Source organism: Moschus berezovskii, chromosome 13, assembly GCF_049115385.1.
Source record: "Moschus berezovskii isolate FMDL1 chromosome 13, NW_MosBer_1.0, whole genome shotgun sequence".
Taxonomy (NCBI): domain Eukaryota; kingdom Metazoa; phylum Chordata; class Mammalia; order Artiodactyla; family Moschidae; genus Moschus; species Moschus berezovskii.
Window position 1 is genome coordinate 70,321,723 of NC_142472.1, and position 21,705 is coordinate 70,343,427.

At 36.3% G+C, this 21,705-nt stretch overlaps 1 protein-coding gene across 2 annotated transcripts; it reads left to right on the plus strand.

Moving 5' to 3' along the window:
- The first annotated feature begins 3,842 nt into the window (after positions 1–3,842).
- ESD (esterase D) lies at positions 3,843–20,504 on the plus strand. Of its 2 annotated transcripts, XM_055426090.2 has the most exons (9): positions 3,843–3,891; positions 5,981–6,055; positions 6,596–6,684; positions 10,051–10,149; positions 11,570–11,694; positions 12,961–13,080; positions 13,990–14,088; positions 16,040–16,207; positions 20,274–20,504. In XM_055426090.2, the coding sequence occupies exons 2-9, from the start codon at positions 5,988–5,990 to the stop codon at positions 20,352–20,354; spliced, it is 849 nt and encodes a 282-aa protein (XP_055282065.1). In that variant the 5' UTR covers positions 3,843–3,891; positions 5,981–5,987; the 3' UTR covers positions 20,355–20,504. The 2 variants fall into 2 exon arrangements, with proteins under 2 accessions (XP_055282065.1, XP_088698883.1); XM_088842757.1 differs by lacking the exon at positions 3,843–3,891 and having other exon boundaries at positions 5,943–6,055.
- Positions 20,505–21,705: the final 1,201 nt, after the last annotated feature.

Below are 21,705 nucleotides of genomic sequence, written 5' to 3' on the forward strand. Positions count from 1 at the left end.
CCTCGGGCCGCCGGGGTCCTGTGTTGCACGGGTGACCGTGGGGGTTCCGGTGGGGGCGGTGCGATCGCGGAGAACGCGGCCCCTGGACTCGGCCGCGGAGAGCCGGAGCTGGAGGCCGAGGGAGGGGCGCTGGCCGGAGGACTTTGTCCCCAGGCTCGGCGCCTCGTCCCAAACCCCTGTTCCCCACTGAGGCTCCAAGAATTGTAACTCCGGGCGCTCGGGCCTGCGGTCTCTTTCTTTGTTTCTCAAGTGCCCACTGCGTTTTCGTAGCTGTTTCTGCGTGAAATTGATGTGCACCCCACTCATGGAGGAAGCACACCCCAGACGTTCGCAGTCCCCAAGGGAGGGGCATCCCGCTTCTCTGCGCGCAGTTGCAAGCTCTTGGGAAGTCGGATCGTGTTGTAAATGCGCTGTCAGAGTTGCCTCGGGGCGTGGTGGTCAGGGAGAAGACTTTTGCACGGACCTTGGGGCTTCCCTGGTGGCTCAGAGGTTAGAGCGTCTGCCTCTAATATGGGAGACGTGGGTTCGATCCCTGGGTTGGGATGATCCCCTGGAGAAGGAAGTGGTAACCCACTCCAGTATTCTTGCCTGGAGAATCCCATGGACGGAGAAGCCGGGTAGGCTACTGCCCACGGGGTCGCAAAGAGTTGGACACGACTGAGCGACTTTACTACTACTACTGGAGGGTATTGGAGGTTGCAGAAATAATAGTGTGCGTAATCATAGCCAGCAGCGTTGTAAGTGCATGAATTAACAACCCTATGGGATTAGTCCTATTAATATCCCCATTTTATAGATGGGGAAATGAGGCATAGAAAGTTTCCCCCGTCACTACCACTACCAGAGTAATACCAGGAAGTAGTACCTAGTGAAGCCAGAATTTGAACCTGGAGAGTCTGGCTCCATAACCTACTCTGAAATCATTGTACCATGGCCCTTAGTAGAAACAACCAGACTATACTAGCATGATTGAGTTTGACTAAATTAAAATAAAGAAACAAGCCCAGAAAAATAGTGTGGGACCACTGAAGAAAATTTAAGTTAAGGTGTCTGGAGTTCATGAATGCTCTTTTTTTCCCCAGGATGGATTAAAAATTCATCTGTGGGCAAGCCATGTGAATTTTTATGAAGGAAAAGAGATTATGATTAGAACACAGTTAATAATATGACTGAAGTATATATGACGTTTTATTCATCCTGATCTTTTTGTCAGTTCATAGTTTGAATTTTGTGAACTTTTAATGGACTCAAACTTGAAAAAAATCATATGGTTAATGCCAGTGTCTTCCATTTCAGTGACATGCTGCTGCTGCTGCTGCTAAGTCACTTCAGTCGTGTCTAACTCTGTGTGACCCCATAGACAGAAGCCCACCAGGCTCCCCCGTCCCTGGGATTCTCCAGGCAAGAACGCTGGAGTGGGTTGCCGTTTCCTTCTCCAATGTGTGAAAGTGAAAAGTGAAAGTGAAGTCGCTCAGTCGTGTCAGACCCTTAGTGACCCCATGGACTGCAGCCTACCAGGCTCCTCCATCCGTGGGATTTTCTAGGCAAGAGTACTGGAGTGGCTTGCCATTGCCTTCTCCGTTTCAGTGACATACTGGTTTTCAACTACTGACCTGATAGTTGGGTGGGATTAACTCTCTACACCTGTAGCAGGATCCTGGCTGTGGGCCAGCATTTTGTCATCTGCTAGTTAATGTGACGGAGAAGGCAATGGCAACCCACTCCAGTACTCTTGCCTGGAAACTCCCATGGACAGAGGAGCCTGGTAGGCTTCAGTCCATGGGGTTGCAAAGAGTCAGACAGGACTGAGCAACTTCACTTTCACTTTTCACTTTCATGCATTGGAGAAGGAAATGGCAACCCACTCCAGCGTTCTTGCCTGGAGAATCCCAAGGATGGAGGAGCCTGGTAGGCTGCCGTCTATGGGGTCGCACAGAGTCGGAGATGACTGAAGCGACTTAACAGCAGCAGCAGTTAATGTGAGCAAGCTAACCATGTTTTCAAGTGAACAGACTAAACACTATACAACTTAACACTATTGAACTATGCACTTAAAAATGGTTAAGACAGAAAACTTTGTTTTAATCACAACTTTAAAAATAAAATTAAAAATAAATTTAAATGATCAGTAATTCCAAGTAGACCATGTTAGACCTGACTGTGACTTGTATAGGGCTCCATTGAGCAGTAAGGTAAATGGATTAAAGCCCTAGGCCTCTACACAGGAATGGTTTTAGTGAGACATACAAGAAGAAAACAAAGTAGGAAGCTAAGTTTTAATTTCTTGTGTATAATTAGGATGATGGTAATGGGAATTCAAAGAGGGGGTAACTTTAAGACATTACAAACAGTTGGGCAAGATGGACATAGATGAAAAGAGAGCAGAAAGAGGAATAGAAAAACGTGATTTGAAGGTAGGAGATTGAACTTAACTTCAGATGTGTTGAGTTTTGCTAGCCAGAGGCACATCAGGTGAGAAGGGTTCAACAGGAAATTTAAATTCTGGCACCAATGTCTGAGGACAGTTGAGTCGAGAGAGTCAGATTTATATTCTTTCACACAAAATAATGTAGTTGAAACTTAGGGGATGGGAGTTAAGGAAAGAGTGTAAACAAAAAAGGAAAGGGAGACAGGAGGAGAAAGAATGGAAGAGAAGAACTCAGATCCTGTAGTTTCGTTGAAGAAAAGGATTTTTACGAAGAAGTTCTGGTGAGCAGTGCCATAATTGGGTGATATTGGGGAGACCTGTGCAAGTTATTTAGAGCCAGCGGGGTGGGGACACATTGCAGCCAGAGAAATGGATCAAAGTCCATGAGAGAATGGGAACAGAAATCCACATAGAAATACATAGAAAACTTTTGACGCTCAGAAGGAAAGAATGAGTAAAATACAAAGAATACAGATTTCTGGAGATAGATAACATTTAGCCTCAATGAGTAAAGGGAACAAAAGTAAGATCTGACAGTTTGGCCTTTTGGAGGAGTAGATACTTTGTGAATAAAAACAACTTTCTCTTTAATAGTTTTTACCTAATTGGCATTCCATGTGTTGATACCATGCAGTGAGAGAACCTTTGTTCTCTGAAGATTATTGAGGTACATTTCACTGACTTGCTAGGAAAATTGGCACTATGGGTTTTGGGGGGGTTTTCTTGGTTTTTGTTTTGGGGTTTCAGAGAGGGGTGTTTTTATTATTCTGTCGCACTCATTTCTCCCCCAAGATTTCTTCCTAGACCTGAAATGAAACATCTGTCAGACAGATGACCCTCCGTGTGCATTGCTGCATACATTCTCACTTCACCATCATTCATAAGCCAAGTCAGTTTTCTCACCAGGTCATGTTTTCTAGCCAGTCAGCCCAGTGTTCTTAAGTTCTCATCTCTTCCCTTCTTTATCCTCCCTGCATGACACGTTTGACCTGCAACTCAGGTGGGTTTAAGCTTCCTCTTATCTTCCTCTGCTTTTCGAGTCTCCACTCCTGTTTTCATCACTCTAGCAGTTGATCATATCTTACTTATACTTCCAAATTACGATTTAAAACTTTTTTCTGTTTATTTAAAAAGAAAAAAAAAAACCTTTCTTCATTGGAATCTTATTCAGGAAAAGTTTTTAACCAAACACGAGGCCTTGTGGCAAAGTAGGTATTAAGGTTACTTAGACTGTGGACCTAGGTTAAAGCGATGATGCTGTTCTGTCAGCTGGCCTTCCCATTCTGCCACACCCAGGGCGGATGGTCATCTGCCTTAAGAAAGGAAGATACCTCTATTGAGAATGTGTAGTGGACTGTAACCTTTGTTGTAAAAAGTATGTCCCATTTATACATCATTTGGTCTTTTTTTTCAGGATCATCTACCCTTTGGTACAGACCAAAAAGCAAGTAGTAATTTGACAGGTACATTAAACTTTTATTTTTGATATATTACTTTTGAACTTGAATGTAAAAAATCTAGTAACTTGGCTTAAAATATGCTGTGTTTAGCATAGGAAAATTTTAATGAAAAATGTAATTGCCTAGTATATCATATATCAAAGTATATCTAGTTCTTAGCTTATGTCTTGATTTTTTATTGAGCATTTTTTCTTCATTCATAATTGAAGACAGTTTTTAAAATGGGTGGTTTGGGGGAAGAAGAACTTTAAAATCTTTTTTAAAAAAATTCATTCTACCAATTTAAAAAACAGTATTTTCACTTTGTCTTCTTTGCCCAAATGGAAAGTACTTGATTTTGAATTTTAATTAAAAAGAGCATTCAAAGAGTAGAAGAAATCGACCAGTGATGAGTTACTAAAATAGGTGGATAGCAAAGTATAAAAACAATAGAGGTAAAGATTAAGTTAATTTTAAAAACTTTCACATAATTGGTAGCTAGAAGTTTAAAAATGTATTCATTAATTCAACAAATAATTTTTAGATTTTTTTCATGTACTAGATATAGCTCGGTGTACCATGTTTTGGGAAAGCAGATATAGTCCCTGCTAGGTCTAAAAAATAGGAATTCCTTGCAGAATAATTCCACCAGGTAAATTTTATTCTTTGGTCTCATGTGCATATATTTTAAAAGTGTACTTCTGTCTCTTTTAATTCATTATTTAAGATAGAGTCATGAACAAGAATGGCTGAAGTTAATATTCAGTAACTAATACCATCATTTTTTCTAAAAATTGGCCTTTTGAAGATTAAAAGCATAAACCTTTGAATAGAAGGTAATTCCTCTGTGTGTAATTGTAATACCCTAATGCTATGAAATTAGTCAATCTTTTCTAGAAAAAAAAAGGTTTTAAGAGTATTTAAAAACCCTCTGGTGAGGCAGGAAAGGGGAGGGGCAGAGAGGCTCTGAGGTCACACCCCAGATTTCCAGCGTGAAGCTCAGTATTTGGATTTATCGAGATTACCTAAAGGTAAGGTTGAAACTAATCTTTTGCAAAGACAATTCCCAAATAAACTTTCCAGGATTAACTTTACATGTCTTTTTAGAGTGACTGTAGCACCACAGCTGGACTAGTGTACAGTAGAGCATTTCACCAAGCAGACCACCAGAGTGGTAATGCCTGTTCCTGGGATCCGAGGGCTTCTTATTTAGTGTGAATGATTTACTGAGTTATAATAAGGAGGGAAAGAGAATCCTTCCTTGAGAAATACAAATCAGAATCAGTCTGGTTTTTCTTTGCTCAATGGGTGCTTAACCATACATAAAATATGGTGTTCCAGTGTTTTGTGGGTTTTTTTTTATATTATTAAAAATTACTAATGTGTGGTATTTTAACATTTAAGTTTAAAATTATTCATGAAAACTTTAAGATGTTTTGGGGAGAAAAGAATTAACCAAACTTCAAAATTTCTTTCTGACAAACTACTTTTAATTCACTTAGGACAGCCATATGTTTTACTTGCTGGTTTGTTTTAAAAGGAGAAATGTTGATCTGAAAGTTGTACAGCACTTTCTCTGAAATACTCCACTAGGATGAGTAATTTCATCTGGTTTAACTTATAGGAAAGTGCCTATGCTGTAAGTGTTGAATACGTGTTCTTTCTTATTATCATCAAAACCGTTACTGTTACATCATTTTCTTACCAGCGGTAATCAGTCATACCATTGACCCTTCTGTTAGAGTTCACAGGCAAACTATTAACAAAGTTTAATCTTCTAAGCTAAAGTAATCAGTTAATAACTTATTTATATTCTCTCACTTTCTAAAAGGAATTTGGGGCAGTCCACAGACATACACACCATGAAGCTTGTTAATAAATTAGTAATGGCATACCAGAGTACTTAAGTTTTCTAACATGAATATAACAAGTGTAAGTGTACCTAATAAACTTAGTCACTTTCATAATACTCTTTATCAGGAAATTAGCATGTGGAAAATATTTGAGGTGGCAGACAGTTGTATGCTTAGATACTTTATCTGAAAACAATTCTGTTGCAAATTTTTTAAGAGCTAATTCTCTGGAAATTAATGAGATCCCTTTTCGCTCATAGGAGAAGAATGGCATTGAAACAGGTTTCCAGCAGCAAGTGCTTTGGTGGACTGCAGAAAGTTTTTGAACATGACAGGTAACTAAAAAGGATACAATTTGAGATTTCTCTCTGCTTCCACCTATTTGAATCTTTAAATAAGCCCATGAAAGATCACGGTTGCGTGAATAACTGTTTACATGGAAAACCTGTGGTTTTTATCAAATTTATCTTACCTAGTTTTGATATTGGTGATAGTAATAAGATATTTGTGAAGAAAAGAGAATTAAGGATGTGGTCAATTTCAGTGTCCGTGAGCAAACATATAGTTTAAGATCTTTAGATTTGTTATTTCATACATTTCTTGAGAAATAATTTTTCTTTAAAAATGTTCATGCTATATTGAGGGTATTACATTTATTCTTTTAATTCATTCTTCTCCAAATGACTGTGTACCATGCACAGCATAAGCTCAGGTTGATTAGTATGCTAAATTGGCCCCGTTCTTTCTTTAAGGGCTAGGGATATAGCCCTAAAATGTTGACGAGATCACTTATTCTGGACATTAAATCACTTGTTTTATGTTTCTTTCTGACTAATGAGGGGCAATTTTTTTTTTTATGTCTGTTAAAATTATAGTGTTGAACTGAAGTGCAAAATGAAATTTGCTGTCTATTTACCACCAAAGGCAGAAACTGGAAAGTGCCCTGTGCTATATTGGCTATCTGGTAAGTGTTATGCATTTGCATTTTGTAAAGGAGTTTTCTTTTTTTTCCTGGCTTATCTTACTCTTCCATCTTGACTTTTTGGTGTGCTTTCTTAACCATTTATAAAAGACTTTAGGAGCCTATAGTCTGCTCTTACTTTTTCCTGAGAATAATTTCAAACCTACTGAATAACATTTCTTATATTCTTTTTCATGTCTGTTGTTATTATGTAATTGCTGAGTCGTGTTGGACTCTTTTGAGACCCCATGGACTGTAGCCCGCCAGGCTCCTCTGTCCATGGGATCTCTGGGCAAGAATTCTGGAGTGGATTGCCATTTCCTTCTCCAGAGGATCTTCTTGACCTAGGGATCGAACCTGTGTCTTCTACATTGGCAGGTTGATTCTTTACCACTGAGCCAACCAGGGAAATCTACTTCTTTTTCAGTTAGACCACATAATTTAGCAGAAAATATAAAGTTCCAGACTCATTGGCAAAAGCTTAGAAAACTTATTTTGTGCCTAACCAAACATTTCTTAGAGTCTTTACCACTCAAATAGAACAACGTTAGGTAAAATCAGGACACCTGTGATATGGTAGTTAGAAACCACAGACAAGTAGCTTCTTACAGTGTTTTCTCGAATGTTTTAATTGGACCCGGATCTTCTCTGGCAACAATCTGGAACGTCACAGAAGACTTCTTCCTAATCACTGGTGGATATCAAAGACTGTCCAGTGGATTGTGAGCACTCTTTCCCAAGATACTTCATCTTTAGAAGCAAACGTTTTAAGAGACTCATAGAAAACCAAATTATGTCATAGAGTTTTATTGTTGTTTCTTTAAAATTGCCTCTTATAACTTTGATTTACTAAATCCTCCCTTAATGTGTGTTTTCTCAAGGATAAGTCCGAATTACCAGTCTTTAAAAATGAGAATTATATTTCATTTTAAAAGGTAAAAATTAAGTACCTACATAATTTTAACTCAGCATCTCATTTCTTTGACTGGAGAAAGCAGACCAGTTTTGCTGGAAGAGCACTGGGTAGTGCCGAAAGCAATAATAAATTCTGTTTGTTTTAGAAACATAGTATTGTATAGCTAAAGATGCTTTAGAAATCATGTAAGCATGGCCAGGAAACTATATATTACTCAGAATCACATACAGGAGTGAACACGTTTTCTGATTCATGGGCCAAAGCCGTATTCATTCTTTTCTCCTGTTCTTTTGGAATTTTGTTTCTTGTGAGAGCTACTTCAATCATATCTGTTAAAAGAATAATAGCCCAGGCCAGATGTACCAGGGTATTGTATAATAGGCATTATAAAAATAAGGTCCTAAGTTCTTAACTGTAATTAAACTCTATCAAGATGTATCATCTGAGCTTTATGAATATAGAAAATTGTTTGTTTGTTTACATCAAATGACAGGACATTTTCCGTAGTGAGATGCTAAGGAAGAGATAAACCTTGGAAGTTAAGGCTTGATTTTCTGAAAAAAAGGTGAAATCGACCAACACACTTGAGAAAAAATGACAGAAGAATACTGGAAGGTTTACATCCCAGTTAATTGAAGGACAACAGTGACAGAAAGATAGCATCAATTGTTACAAATTAACTGAAATCAAACTATCTTTATTCTTAACTGTATACTTTATACGAGTGAATTGTATGGCATCTGAGTTATACCTCAATAAATTTGTTACCAAAAAACAAAAACAAAAACAAAAAAACCCAGCTCTTCATATAAAATAAGTATAGTTGACCAGATAACTATTATTAATAGTAACCATTTTCATGTGCTTGAGCATAATTCTACTAGTAGAAGTATCTTCATTTCCCTGAGTCTGCTGTTCACACCCTACTATCTTAATCAGGAAATTTGTGTTCTGACAAAAAAAAAATTTTTAGTCTCTGATCTCTAAATACATTTTCATTTCCCAAATGCAAGACTCTGAACTGTGTCTCAGACACAGTTTCAGACCCTTTACACCCTTTACCCTTTTCACATTCAATCCTCATAGCCGCCTTATGAGGTAAAAATAGGCAATATCATCCCCATTATTTTTCAAATGGAAGAACTGAGGCTCAAAATATTCGTTGCTTGCATAGTTAACTAACTTAGTTTAGTTAAGAAGGAGCTGAATGACATTTACCGCCAGATACTGTTTGAAATCCAAAACTCATGCAGTCTGCACTATTACCCTGCCTCCTTTGAACACATTTACATTAAGGTTACATTTAATTTGCATTTATATTACATTTGCATTTAATTAAAATTGCTGACCTTTTATCAGTATTTGAGGCAGTTCTCCACCATGATCTGGCTCCAGTGTTTACGAAAGGCATTCTGAGAAGAACGAACGAGGACCTTGTTCCCTTGCCGTGACTAGTGAAAATATATATGTCCTAACGGTTTATTTAACCATAAACTCTAGTAACATTTATCCAATGACACTTGTAACTTTCTATCTTATAATTATTAATTTAACACATCTTTATTGGGCAACCATTTCATAACTCTCTGTGCTGGCTATTGGGGGATAAATAGAAACTATAAACTATGTTGTGTAGTTAACTTATTCTGCTTCATTCAAATCAGTAAGTTTTAGTGTTGCTAATTATCAGGCATATTGGGACATTTAGCATAGGCTACTAGAAAAGGGCTATTGGGTTAAATGGTGTTTAACTTCAAGCTTCTATTGCCAGTTCATTCTTGGCCATTCTCACATCATTATATCTTAGGCTCCCATAATGAGAGAATTGTCATCTCTTCTATCATACGACTGAAAAAACACAGAACGAGGAAAAATGACAGTAGCAGTTGTAAAAACTGAAACTAAAACTCAGTTTGAGGAAGATATTTGGTGACCATTATTCTCTTCTTGGTACACTGAGAAATTCAAAGATGATTAGTCTAAAATTTATTGCTGAGAACTACTTGTATATAAAAATATTCTTAGTATTATGATGACCATAATATTATCTCACTGTGAACATTTATGTTTTGATGCAGGAATAGTATTAGCATACTTGATAACACGCCATTGGGATTGTTATAACATTTGGTTTATGCACCATATTTCCATTCTGCAGTTTGAAAAATTCTGAATTCCCAAACACATCTAGTCCAAAGGATTTCTGTAATTGAAATTTTAGTGGGTGACTTTGAAAAGACAGCTAGGGGATCATTTAACCTAAGACAATTCCTAGATTGATACTGTTAGAAATTTTATGAAAAGAGAAACTTTAGTATCTTTTTCAGCATGATTTCTTTAAAAAAAGAAACCTTTTTAATAGTAAGTGAGCTTATTTTCTTGTGTTGTAAAAAAATTAAAGCTTATAAGCTGTTCACGGTATAGCATGAGATAACAATATTTTTAATCTTTAGGCTTAACTTGCACAGAACAAAATTTTATATCAAAATCTGGTTATCATCAAGCTGCTTCGGAACATGGCCTTGTCGTCATTGCTCCAGATACCAGCCCTCGTAAGTGTTCTTATTCCAGAGATCCTTTGTAAAAGTATAAATGTTTAAGTTACAAGCAGAGTAGCATATACACAATTTATTTTGTATTTTTGCTATTTACTAATCTTTCAAGCAACATCATGACTCTGAAATACTATACTATATATTTTCCTCACTGAATTTTACTAAGTTTTGCTATTCCCGTTTTATAGACTGACACTTTAAAACAGAGACAGAGCAACTCAATTAATCTTTGTCATATTGGCACTGGTACCAAAATAACTCACAATGCATAGGAAATAATTTTTTTGTTCCTTGGGTAGCCTGTCTTGTCATGTAGTAATTATCTTTTCTCATTTCTGTTAGTCATCAAACAGTCATGCAGTTAAATAAATATTAATTTTAATACAAGTGATTATAATGTATACATTAGAGAAATGAGAATATCAGGTATTTGAGAATTCAATCCATCAGATAGTTGAAATTTGTTTTGTGACCCCGGAAGGGTCAGGAAATGGAATTTAAATGGAAGCTAAATCTATCTGGAAGTTGAATGACTGGCCTTGGGAAGCAATGCATTTCCTTTCACAGTCCCTATGATACAAAAGTAAGACATGTCTCACAGGAAATATAATAAAATGTTTAATTCAGAAGAGCATCAAAAATATAAAATGTCTCCAGAATAAACTTTTAAAATAAGGTTTATTTTTAAGTAAAAACCATAAGAAATTCTTAATGATCATTAGTGGAAAAGTGCCATGTTCCTGGATGAGCAGACCAACTCTTACAAAGAGGTCATTTCCATCCAATTACATATCACTATGATTTTAATCGAAATCCCAGTGGTTGACTTTAAACTGCATGCAAGTATATAAAATAAAACCTAATTAATTAAAAAAGAGTAAGAAAATTCCACTGGGGGCATAGATAAAGAGGAGAAACAGGGTGGAATGATTCCAGAGTATATAAGAAGACATTTTCGCTGTCAGTTCAAGATAGCAGATTGAGCACAAGCATTTGTCCCCATTCCCTTCTGAGATCGCAGTGGTACAGAGAAGCAAAGAAGTGTTGGAGTGAGGAGGGTCATCAGAGAAGAAATCTCAACCCATTTACAAAAGATAAAAAGAAGGTCGAAACCCTTTGACAGGGAAAACAGTGAGGATATGTTCAGAACACTTAGGAGCTTCTGACATCCACAGAGAAAGCCAGTGAATACCCAGCCTGGAGGACCACATCCTCCCTTTCCTACCTCATTGGCTAGAACTAGTTGTGGACCACACTCGAGGGCAAGGAAGTATGTGCCCCAAAAGGCCAGAGAGCTCACAACATCCAGTGAACAGCTCTGATGCAAATGAATATTCAGGTTCACCTTAAAGTGTATTATTAAACATGGGCCATTACTAACATAGTAGATGAAACCACGAGACTTTTCTTTAATTAGGTGGCTGCAATATTAAAGGAGAAGAGGACAGCTGGGACTTTGGCACCGGTGCTGGGTTTTATGTCGATGCTACTGAAGATCTTTGGAAAACTAACTATAGAATGTACTCTTACGTAACGAAGGAGGTAATTTAATTTACATTGTAATTATTAATCGATGACTGTGAAAGTTTGATTTTGGACACAAGGTCCTTCTAGTCTTTTAAACTAAGGTATGGTATTGCTGAATCTGTTTGGTATATGTGATGTGATGTGGTCAGTCGCTCAGTCATGTCCGACTCTCTGCGGCCTGTGGACTGTGGCCCACCAAGCTGCTTAGTCCATGGGATTTTCCAGGCAAGAATAAGGGAGTAGGTTGCCATTTCCTACTCCAGGGTATCTTCCCAGCCCAGGGACTGAACCCATGTCTCTTGCGTCTCCTGCACTGGCCATTAGTGCCGCCTGGGAAGCCTATTTAGTATATATTTACTAATTACCTTTGTAAAGATTCCAAAGTTTTCTGGTACTATACTCCTATTTTCTACAATTTAAATTCACTAAGTATAATTTTAAAGAATTTAATAATTATTTTGATACCTGTTTACACTGACCAGGTTATACAAAGCAAATAGTATGTGAAAACTCTGGCAGTTGGTTCATTCAGACATATTTCACAGGGATTAACCCTAATCAGAAAGGATAAGTGGTAAAGCATTGCTTCTATTAATAATATTTGTGTACAGTTTATGCATTTTTCTAAATTTTATATGATTTTAACTGTTAATGTCCACATCATAGAAATTCAGAAAGAATAGTATAAAATTTTAATATCCATAATTCTGTCACCCCAGACAACTATATTTCGGTATATTCCGACTTTGTTTTATGACTAGTTTTCATATAATTGTGAAACATTTTTATCTTGTTCTTTTTTAGTTACATAAAACAAATATTTTAAAATATTCTGATCTATTTGTAACATAATTTTAACAGTTGGATAGTAGTCCATCATATACAATGATTTACTTTTTTCTAATGGCGCTATTTATATGTTTACATATGTTTTTTACCATAATGTGTGTTACTGCATTGATTATCTTTGTGTATAATTTTTTTACCCATAAGAACTTTTCCCTTAGAATAGATTCCAGGAAGTGAAATTATTGGATCAAAGTTTAGAACATTTTGAAGTTTCTTCTGCATTATCTTCTTAAATTTGCTTTCTAAGGGTGATGTATCATATATTCTCCAGTGATACATTAATAGTCATTGTCTATCCTGCATTTTTAAAAAATCTTTACAGTGTAAACCATTGTAAGACTGTGATTTGGAAGTATTGATTTTTTTAGTACAACTTTTGAAAGATTCTAAACTTACTTCTCTCATATCTTCTGTCCATTAAATTCTCTCTAGCTTCCCCAACTCGTAAATGACAATTTTCCAGTGGACCCCCAAAGGATGTCTATTTTTGGCCACTCTATGGGAGGCCATGGAGCTCTGATCTGTGCTTTGAAGAATCCTGGAAAATACAAAGTAAGATTACCTAAGCTTCTAGTGACAGATATTTCTCTTGAATAATATAGTATTAGGAACTTACAGAGACTGAAATTAGATACTGTTGTTTAGTATCAGTAACACTAGTAAGAGTTTGACGCTAGGAGGGATTGGGGGCGGGAGGAGACGGGGACAACAGAGAATGAGATGGCTGGATGGCATCACCAACTTGATGGACATGAGTTTGAGTGAACTCTGGGAGTTGGTGATGAACAGGGAGGCCTGGCATGCTGTGATTCATGGGGTCGCAAAGAGTCAGACACGACTGAGCAACTGAACTGAACACTAGTAACTTTTCTAGTGTTGGGAATTTCAAGAGATTGTGGGGGAAGACTATTACATTGACCATACAATACATGCTACAGACTCAAAAGAATAGGCCTTGTATCCCAGTGTTTTCTCATTGGTCTGCTAGAGGTATTACCAAGAAATTTTCATTGCTTCTATTCAAACTATAGTTTTCTAGGCTCTTTTTTTTCTAAAAGTTAGTCTTGACTAAAGTTATTGTGACAGTATGTTATCATTTACTTAATATTTTTACCAGAAATATTCTCACATAAAGTTTACTTTGATTTTCCATTGTTTTAACTGGGAAAACTGAGTAGAAATTCGTCATAAACTTTCATTTGTGCCTTATTTAATGAAAATGTAATGTACTGCTTTGTTGCTTTAGCAATTATATTTTATTAGCTCTTTGAATAGAATGCACAAAGAATGATGGATCTTGGAGAGGCATATATTCTAAGCCCGTAATATAGCAGGAGGAAAATCATTCACAGGGATTTTCATGGCAAGTCGGAGTTTTTAAGCAAGTTGCAAATATCTGTGCATAGTCAACTTATAAAAATATAACTTGTTTGTAAATTTTGTTTTATTTTTTTCCTTAAGTCTGTGTCAGCATTTGCTCCACTTTGCAACCCAGTGCTCTGTCGTTGGGGCAAAAAAGCCTTTACCGGATATTTGGGAACAGATCAAAGTAAATGGGAGGTAGGTACTGGATGGCTCTCTTGATACTCATTCATAAGTTTTCAGATTTGTTGAAAAGCTGCACTACAGACATTATATTCCTAACTTACTCAAGTAAGGATCCAGGGTCCCCTGCATTGCACGCAGATTCTTTACCATCTGAGCCACCAGGGAAGCCCAAACATCCAGAGCTAAAAATAATTAACAAAAGTGAATACACATAATAACAGCACCCATGAAGGATATTTTTTAAATTGTATTGAATTATGGCAGATATTCTGAGGTTACATCTTTTTTCTGCTAATGATTAATTTATATGTTTATTTTCTAAATTAACAATATGAAAAATACCCCCTATTACTAAATTTAGACTTTTCTCTTATTAACTATGTGCTCAATTGTATGGTAAGAACCAGGAGGCCTGGGTTTTTATTTTGTCTATCTGTTTCAAAACCTAGTGTCTCACAGGTTTAGATTTTTAATTCTAGGCTTAACAGCCTTTAAACATAGATACTGTGTATATAATGTACATTTAAGAGTCTGTTTCCAACAGCGAGATTGCTTTTACAAGCATAGGAGCAGATGCTTCTCGATGAAAATAAAACAGGCCCTTTTTTCCAAGACTGTGCAGAAATGGGCTATTTGAAAACTCCTACCAAGAATTTGAATATTTTGCAAATGAGCTCATCACCATGTGCTTGTTAGCAAGTAGCAGATACTTGAGTGGGGGAAAAGAAAACCTTTTTTGTTTCATTGCTGTTTATTCAAAATCATTTACACATGGACCCCATTTTACTTAAGTTTGGTCATTGAAATTCTAACAGAATTGGAAAGTTAATCTCTTTGTCACTAGATTAAGGTTGTGTTTTGCTTAGGTCTAGGTTTTCATTATATTGGAAGAATGCCAAAATTTGTTACTCTCAGTTACTTGGAGAACAGTGCATTGACAGTGCTTGTGCATCAGTATTTTTAGTTTTCACCATATGCAGAGTTTGTGTGGAGTTTTGAAATCTTCTGTCAAGAAGTTGATGATCCTTTCCTGTCCACAGGGGCCTTATGGTCTAATAGAAGATTTGAGTGAAAGACCAACTGATTGAGAGAAGTAGGGGAGAGGTAGCCTATAAAGGAATGTGTATCCTTTTTCTCCAAGTGGCAGTAGATTTACTGTCTTAATTATGCTGTGTTTAGGCCAGCGTTTAAATTTACTCTTGGAAGAAGGAGGCTGTGCAGAATTATGAAATCATAGAACTTTAAACTAGTTGGACTTTATATGTCTCCTTTCACTCTCCTTTTAAGACTAAAGAAAGCAAGTCTGAAAAAGCATGATACTTTCGAAGGGAAAATCTTTCGTTTGTCTTGATCAGTGCATCAGTATGGTTAGTGAATATACATGAGTGATCAGCATTTAAAGATGGATGATAGAATAGAAAATTGTAACTAGTGGCAGCTCCTCAGATACTAAATTTGAGTTGTTAACATGATTCAGATTATTCAAGGCTTCCTGAAAGTTCTTGGAGATAGTAGATATTTGGTGGTTTTCAGCAGATAGCAAAAGAGAGATTTGTGTCTGGAATGAGTCAAAAAGCAGAAACAAAAATAGACTGCTTATTTGAAATAATTAGAAGAAATAGTCAATTTGTGAAAGGATTTACAAAGAAAAAAAAATCAGGGTTTTTGGAGTTGAGAGGTGGTTAATAACCTTGATGATTTAAAAGAAAAAAGGTTACACAATGAAGAATACTTGAGATATAAAATCCGTGCTGTTGGTCTAGGACTGCTTGAACGTAAGGAAGAGTCTGTAATGAGAATAGCATTCTGAAGACCTTATAAATAAAAACCAGGCAAGCCAACTTAATCAGCCTTAGAGCTTGAATGACTTAAAATTTCTATTCTATTCTATTATAGGATATTCTGAAGAATGCCTTTCGGGCACTTGTGAATTTATTTTTCATTATTTCTCCTCTTTTTATAGGCTTATGATGCTACCTGTCTTGTGAAGTCCTATCCAGGTTCTCAGCTGGATATACTAATTGATCAAGGGAAAGAGGACGAGTTCCTAACCGATGGACAGTTACTTCCTGATAACTTCATAGCTGCCTGTACAGAAAAGAAAATCCCTGTTGTTTTCAGATTACAGGAGGCAAGTACCAGGAAACCTTACCTTGCTCTAAATTCACTGTTAAAAAACAAGACTCCATAGTACATTTTAAATTTTATTTTAGAATTTGAAAAGGTACCTCTTTTCAAATTGTAGATTTGAAATTTTCTAATTGTAATAAGACAAAGTGAAAAGCTCCTTATTAAGTTAATGATATCTAAGACCAGATTACAAAGAAATAGGAAAGTTTTTGGCAGTGAAAAGTAAATAGCTCAAAGTTTGATGCTTGGATGATACTTAATCATCAACATTATCGGAGATCTTTCTTTACACATGCAGCTATTGTTGCAGTCAAATAAAAAGACAAGCTTACACCGTAATTACTCTCCCTTTAGGTACACATCTTAGCCTCAGAAGCTGTGTGTTATTTGTCTGACACACATATGCACTATATATTGAGTTAGATACTAACCTATATGTTGTGCTGCTTGCTCGTTGTTTAATACAATTTCTGGATTTCAGTTGGTTTGCAGATTTTCCTTTTTCCTTGGCTAAAATACTTTTGACTATTCACTACTCACCTAACTCAGTGCTAATATAGTTATAATTAAAGAAATTCTGCCTTTATTTTTTTTAAGTTATATAACATACACTTTAGAACATAATATAATCAAAATTTTTCTTTCAGGATGAAAAATTAACCCTGAAAATTATACATGGCCAGGCTTTTTAAAAACATTTTTATTCATGTTTATGGGTAATATGGGTAATATGTTTATGGGTAATATTCCAGGCAGATTGACCTAAAACTTATGATGATAAGTGCTATCTAGATCAATGTGTAAGCTTACCAAACTGTTTTCACAGCATTAACTCATTTTATCCTTGTATGACCAGATGAGAGAGCATTCCTATCCTGTCCACCTGTTTGGTTTTTTTGTTTGTTTTAATTTTTTTCAGCTTTTTTTTTATTGTGGTAAAATGCCACAATACCGCATAAAATTTACTACCTTAGCTATTTTTAAGTGTCCATTTCAGTGGTGTTAAATACATCCATAATGCCGTGCAGCTTTCACCATCATTCCTCTCCACAGTTCTTTTCATCTTGTAAAACTCAAACTCTGTTCCCCTTAAGCACTAACTTCCCGTTTCTCCCTGCCCCCAACCCTCAGCAGCCACCTTCTACTTCCGGTCTGTGTGACTGCTCTGAGGATTTCCCATAAGTGGGCTCATACAGTATTTGTCTTTTTGTGACTAGCTGATTTCACTTAGCATAGTCCTGTTAAGGTTCATCCATGTTGTATCATGTGCCAGAATTTTCTCGCTTTTTAAGGCTGAATAATATTTCATCCTATGCATGTACCAGATTTTGCTTATTCGGTCATCTGTCAATGAACCACATAGGTTGCTTCCAAGTCTTAGCTATTGTGAATAATGTTGCTATAAACACGGATGTGTAAAAGGTTTCATGAAGATTCTGCTTTTAGTTATTTTGGTTATTATACCCAGAAGTGGAATTGTTGGATCATTGTGGTAATTGTGGTAATTCTGTTTTTAATTTTTTGAGGAAACTTCATACTATTTTCCATAGCAACTTAACTACTTTACATTCCCATCAGCACTGCACAAGGGCTCTAATTTCTCCACATCCTCCCCAACATTCCTTTTTTCTTTGTTGTGACTATCCATCATTTAAAAATAGGATTTTTTATTAATAGATTAATTTGAACATTTATCATCAGAATTACATGTTTTAGATCACTGATCAACCTTGAGAAATTTGATTATAAAGATAACAGTGTGTTAAATTTTATTAACTCTAGCTATAGGTGATATAACAAAGCGTGTTTTTTCCCAAATGACTTTAACTTCTTGGCAATAGTGGTGTTGGTTGCCTCTTCTGCGTCCCTTGAGTTTATGCCAGGAAATTTTGTTGTTACCACTAACAGCAAAGTTTCAGCCTTCCTACAAAGACTGAGAAATTTCTGGAGTTTGTTATAAAAGCAGCAGGGTTAGAACACTGATGAAATTCTTGAGGGGAAAAAGTAAGTCAATTTATTTATTTCTAAAATGCCTATATACCAAGCAACTGAAAAACGTAGTTGTCTGTGCTTAATGAAGAGTCAAGACAAAGCATTCCTTTCCCTTGTTTATTTAGAGATTGAAAGTATTGAAATCATCAGTCAGGATTTTTAGCTCAGGCCCAGTTTTCTGTTCACTTTCCTTCCAGCATGGGCAGTTTGAGTGAACTGCACAGTCTGGAGCAGATCAGGTTTAGGTTTTAGTTGAATGAGCAGCACAATGGACATACCTCGGCAGTGGCTCCAGAGAGCCAACTTTTCAGATTTTCAAGCCAACTTCGGTTGACTCCAGACTACCTCAGTTTGAGGGACTTACTATCTGCTTTATTGTTAGGGTTTCCCAGGTGGCTCAGTGCTAAAGGATCCACCTGCCCAATGCAAGTAGACGCAAAAGACACTGGTTGGATCTCTGGGTCGGGAAGATCCCCTGGAGTAGGAAATGGCCACCCGCTCCAGTATTCTTGCCTGGAAAGCCTCATTGACAGAGGAGCTTAGTGGGCTCAGTCTGTGGGGTTGCAAAGAGTCAGACACGAATGAGCATACACGCATACCTGTTTTCGGTCAGGTCCATTTTTTTATCTGAAAACTGGCAGGTACTTCTTGGTACTATGCTTCACAGGTTTTGTGGCCTAAAATCCATGGGCGTATTTGACCTCTTAACAAGAATTACATAGGTGCCAAATGCTTGTCTCCTACTTTCTTTATATAAGAAACTGTCCTTCGGCTCTAAATTAACTGATTAACTGGGACTGGTCTAATCACTGAGTGGTGTGAAACCAAATAATTCCAAGACTCAGCCTTAATTTTGACAGCATTCCTGTCAGATTCACTTCTACAGTTTGGCCACTGAAAATAGAAAACCTACTGCTTTTAAGTTTCTTTAATGATTTTAAAGTAGAACTCTTTATTAACTGGTGTACCCAAGATATGCTTTGCATACTGCTGAAAGTTAGAGATTGAGAACGTTTACTGATTCATCAAAACCTTAGGGATTTTGCCTTGTTCCCTGAAATGCAGGTGATATTTTTTATTAGGTCCAGTTTTGTTTCTTCAGTGCTTAGAAAAATTCCTTTTTCTTCCAGTCAGACCATTCTCTTGATCAGGTTAAACTTTCTTAGACTCTTATCTTTCCTAGTTTATTCTATTTTATATTTTAATTGCCTCTGGCGTTAAGGGCTGTCCTAAAAGTTACCTGGTTTTTAACATCCTTAAGTTCTTCCTATCCTATATTTAATTTCTTTTTCCCTTGAAAGATACTTACTTTGTACTCAGAGGACACCTTCAGGAAGGGTTGCTTCCCCTTTTGCCATTGATCACCTGTCACTGATTTTATTTGACCAGAGAGAAGTCTGTTCCAACTCAAGTACATTTTCTCTCTGGTGCATGGTAGTTTTTAAAAGTTTACTGACTTTTTACCCAATTTGGTTTATTGCTGAGAGATGTCAGCATTTAATTAATGATTCCTTTTTCCTCAGCTATAGTATGCTTTTACTACACAGGAGGTCAGATTCTTAATGTGATTTCTGATGGCCCTGTTTAACTTCCCAGGATGGGGCATTTGGCTGTCCAACTGTTCTTTCTCTGAATTGTTTGTGTGTGCTTACTTTGTATCTGAACATTTTCTTATGGTGGTAGTGTGTTTCCTTTGGGATTTGAAACTTCTTGCCTGTGTTCCTGAGCTCTCTAAATTCTGAGTCTTTTATGTCCTTGTTGATATGACCACATGTTTACTCTGTGCATTTAATTAATGTTATTTCTTTTCTTTGCATATATTAATGGCAGCATTTAGAAACTAGGCTATGCAGAATGTTTCTTTTTTTTTTCTTTTTACATTTTTGCTATTCTTTTTTCAGTGAAAATATTGAAATACAAGTGTAATAAGCTTTACTTTGATTAGAAACTGTTCACATATGGTGATAGTTTAATTATTTACAAGCAAATTAAGTGACGTGAAAGATATATTTAATGTCCCTTTATTGATTTTTCTGAATGGTAGATAAACATCATCTCTCTATTTTGTCTTCTAGGGTTATGATCATAGCTACTACTTTATTGCAACCTTTATTGCTGATCACATCAGACATCATGCAAAATACCTGAATGCATGAAAAACTTCAGATAAGAGAATCTCTTCAGGATTATAAAATTGTAATAAGCAGAATGGCAAGGAAATAAGATTTTAAAACTTTGGATTTCATAATGCTAAAAATGCTTCATTCTGTAGTTGAATCACCCTGTGAATAAATATATCAAAACTGCTTCTGATTTTAAAAGTTACTTTACCAGTGTTCACTTGGGAAACACTTGATACTGAACAGCTTTTTCAAGATCATTTGGGAATGATTCAGAGGCACGGGCTCTCTTTTTTCCTGTTGTTTTGTGTCTAGTGTCTAACAACTGCTTGGCTTCTAGTGGTCACTGAATTCAATAACTATTTGTTAGTTGGTGAATACAGAAATAGACTCAGAAAGATTAAGTGAATTTCCCATCATTACACAGTTATTTGTGGGAGAGCTAAAATTAGAAGTCAGATTTCCAGAACCCAGTCAATGATATTTCTTATCTGTTGAGTCAGATGGATTTGTGGACATTGGTTTATGGACCTCTCTCAAGACACAAGAATTAAATACTAGATTAGATCTTTAATTAGATAAGGAAACTGGTTTCATGTTACTGTGAAAGATATTTTCCTTTAATTACATACAGAAATGTAGCTTGATAAACTTGGCCAAGAAAAGAAATGATTCTCTTTGTGAGTACCAGAGTGTGTTCCTTTGAGAACTTAATGGACACACCTTTGAAACATGATAGGTGAATTCTGGTTGTTTTAAAAGAAATATATTTTTCTGTTAAAGAGTACAAAAGTTATACATTTTAAACATTCAAGAAGAATGCATATTACATGGTAATAGAGGAAGACACCAGGTTTTTAAAGTTATAAAATAATTACTATGTAAATATGAATTAGACTAAACTTTTTAAAAATTATTACTATTTAAATATCAGTATTCAAGATTGAACCCTACAATGAACTGCACCCAAAGGGTTCTAAGTCTGAACAAACTTGTGTCCTCTAATAGGAAAGAATTTTTAATTCACAGATTTTTTTCATGCAGATAATTCCTTTATAAATAAAAATAATTGTGTGGTCCTATGATCTTTGTATTTTTTGAGGATTTAACCAGAGAAGCAGAACTACTGGTAGACATGTATGTTAAGAGACATTTTACGAGGAATTTGCTGTGTCATTGTGGGAGTTGGCTAACCAAGTCTGAAATCCATGAGACTTGGAAGGGAAGGGAAGGGAGGGAAACGCAAACAATGAAGTGCCATCAGGAAGGGAATTTCAGGAGCAGGGACTCCATGGGCAGGGCTGAGGCTATTGTCCACAGCTGGAATTTCTTCTCTCTCAGCTTCAGTCCTTAATCCCGCTTTTATATACCTTCTGAGTAAGGCCCA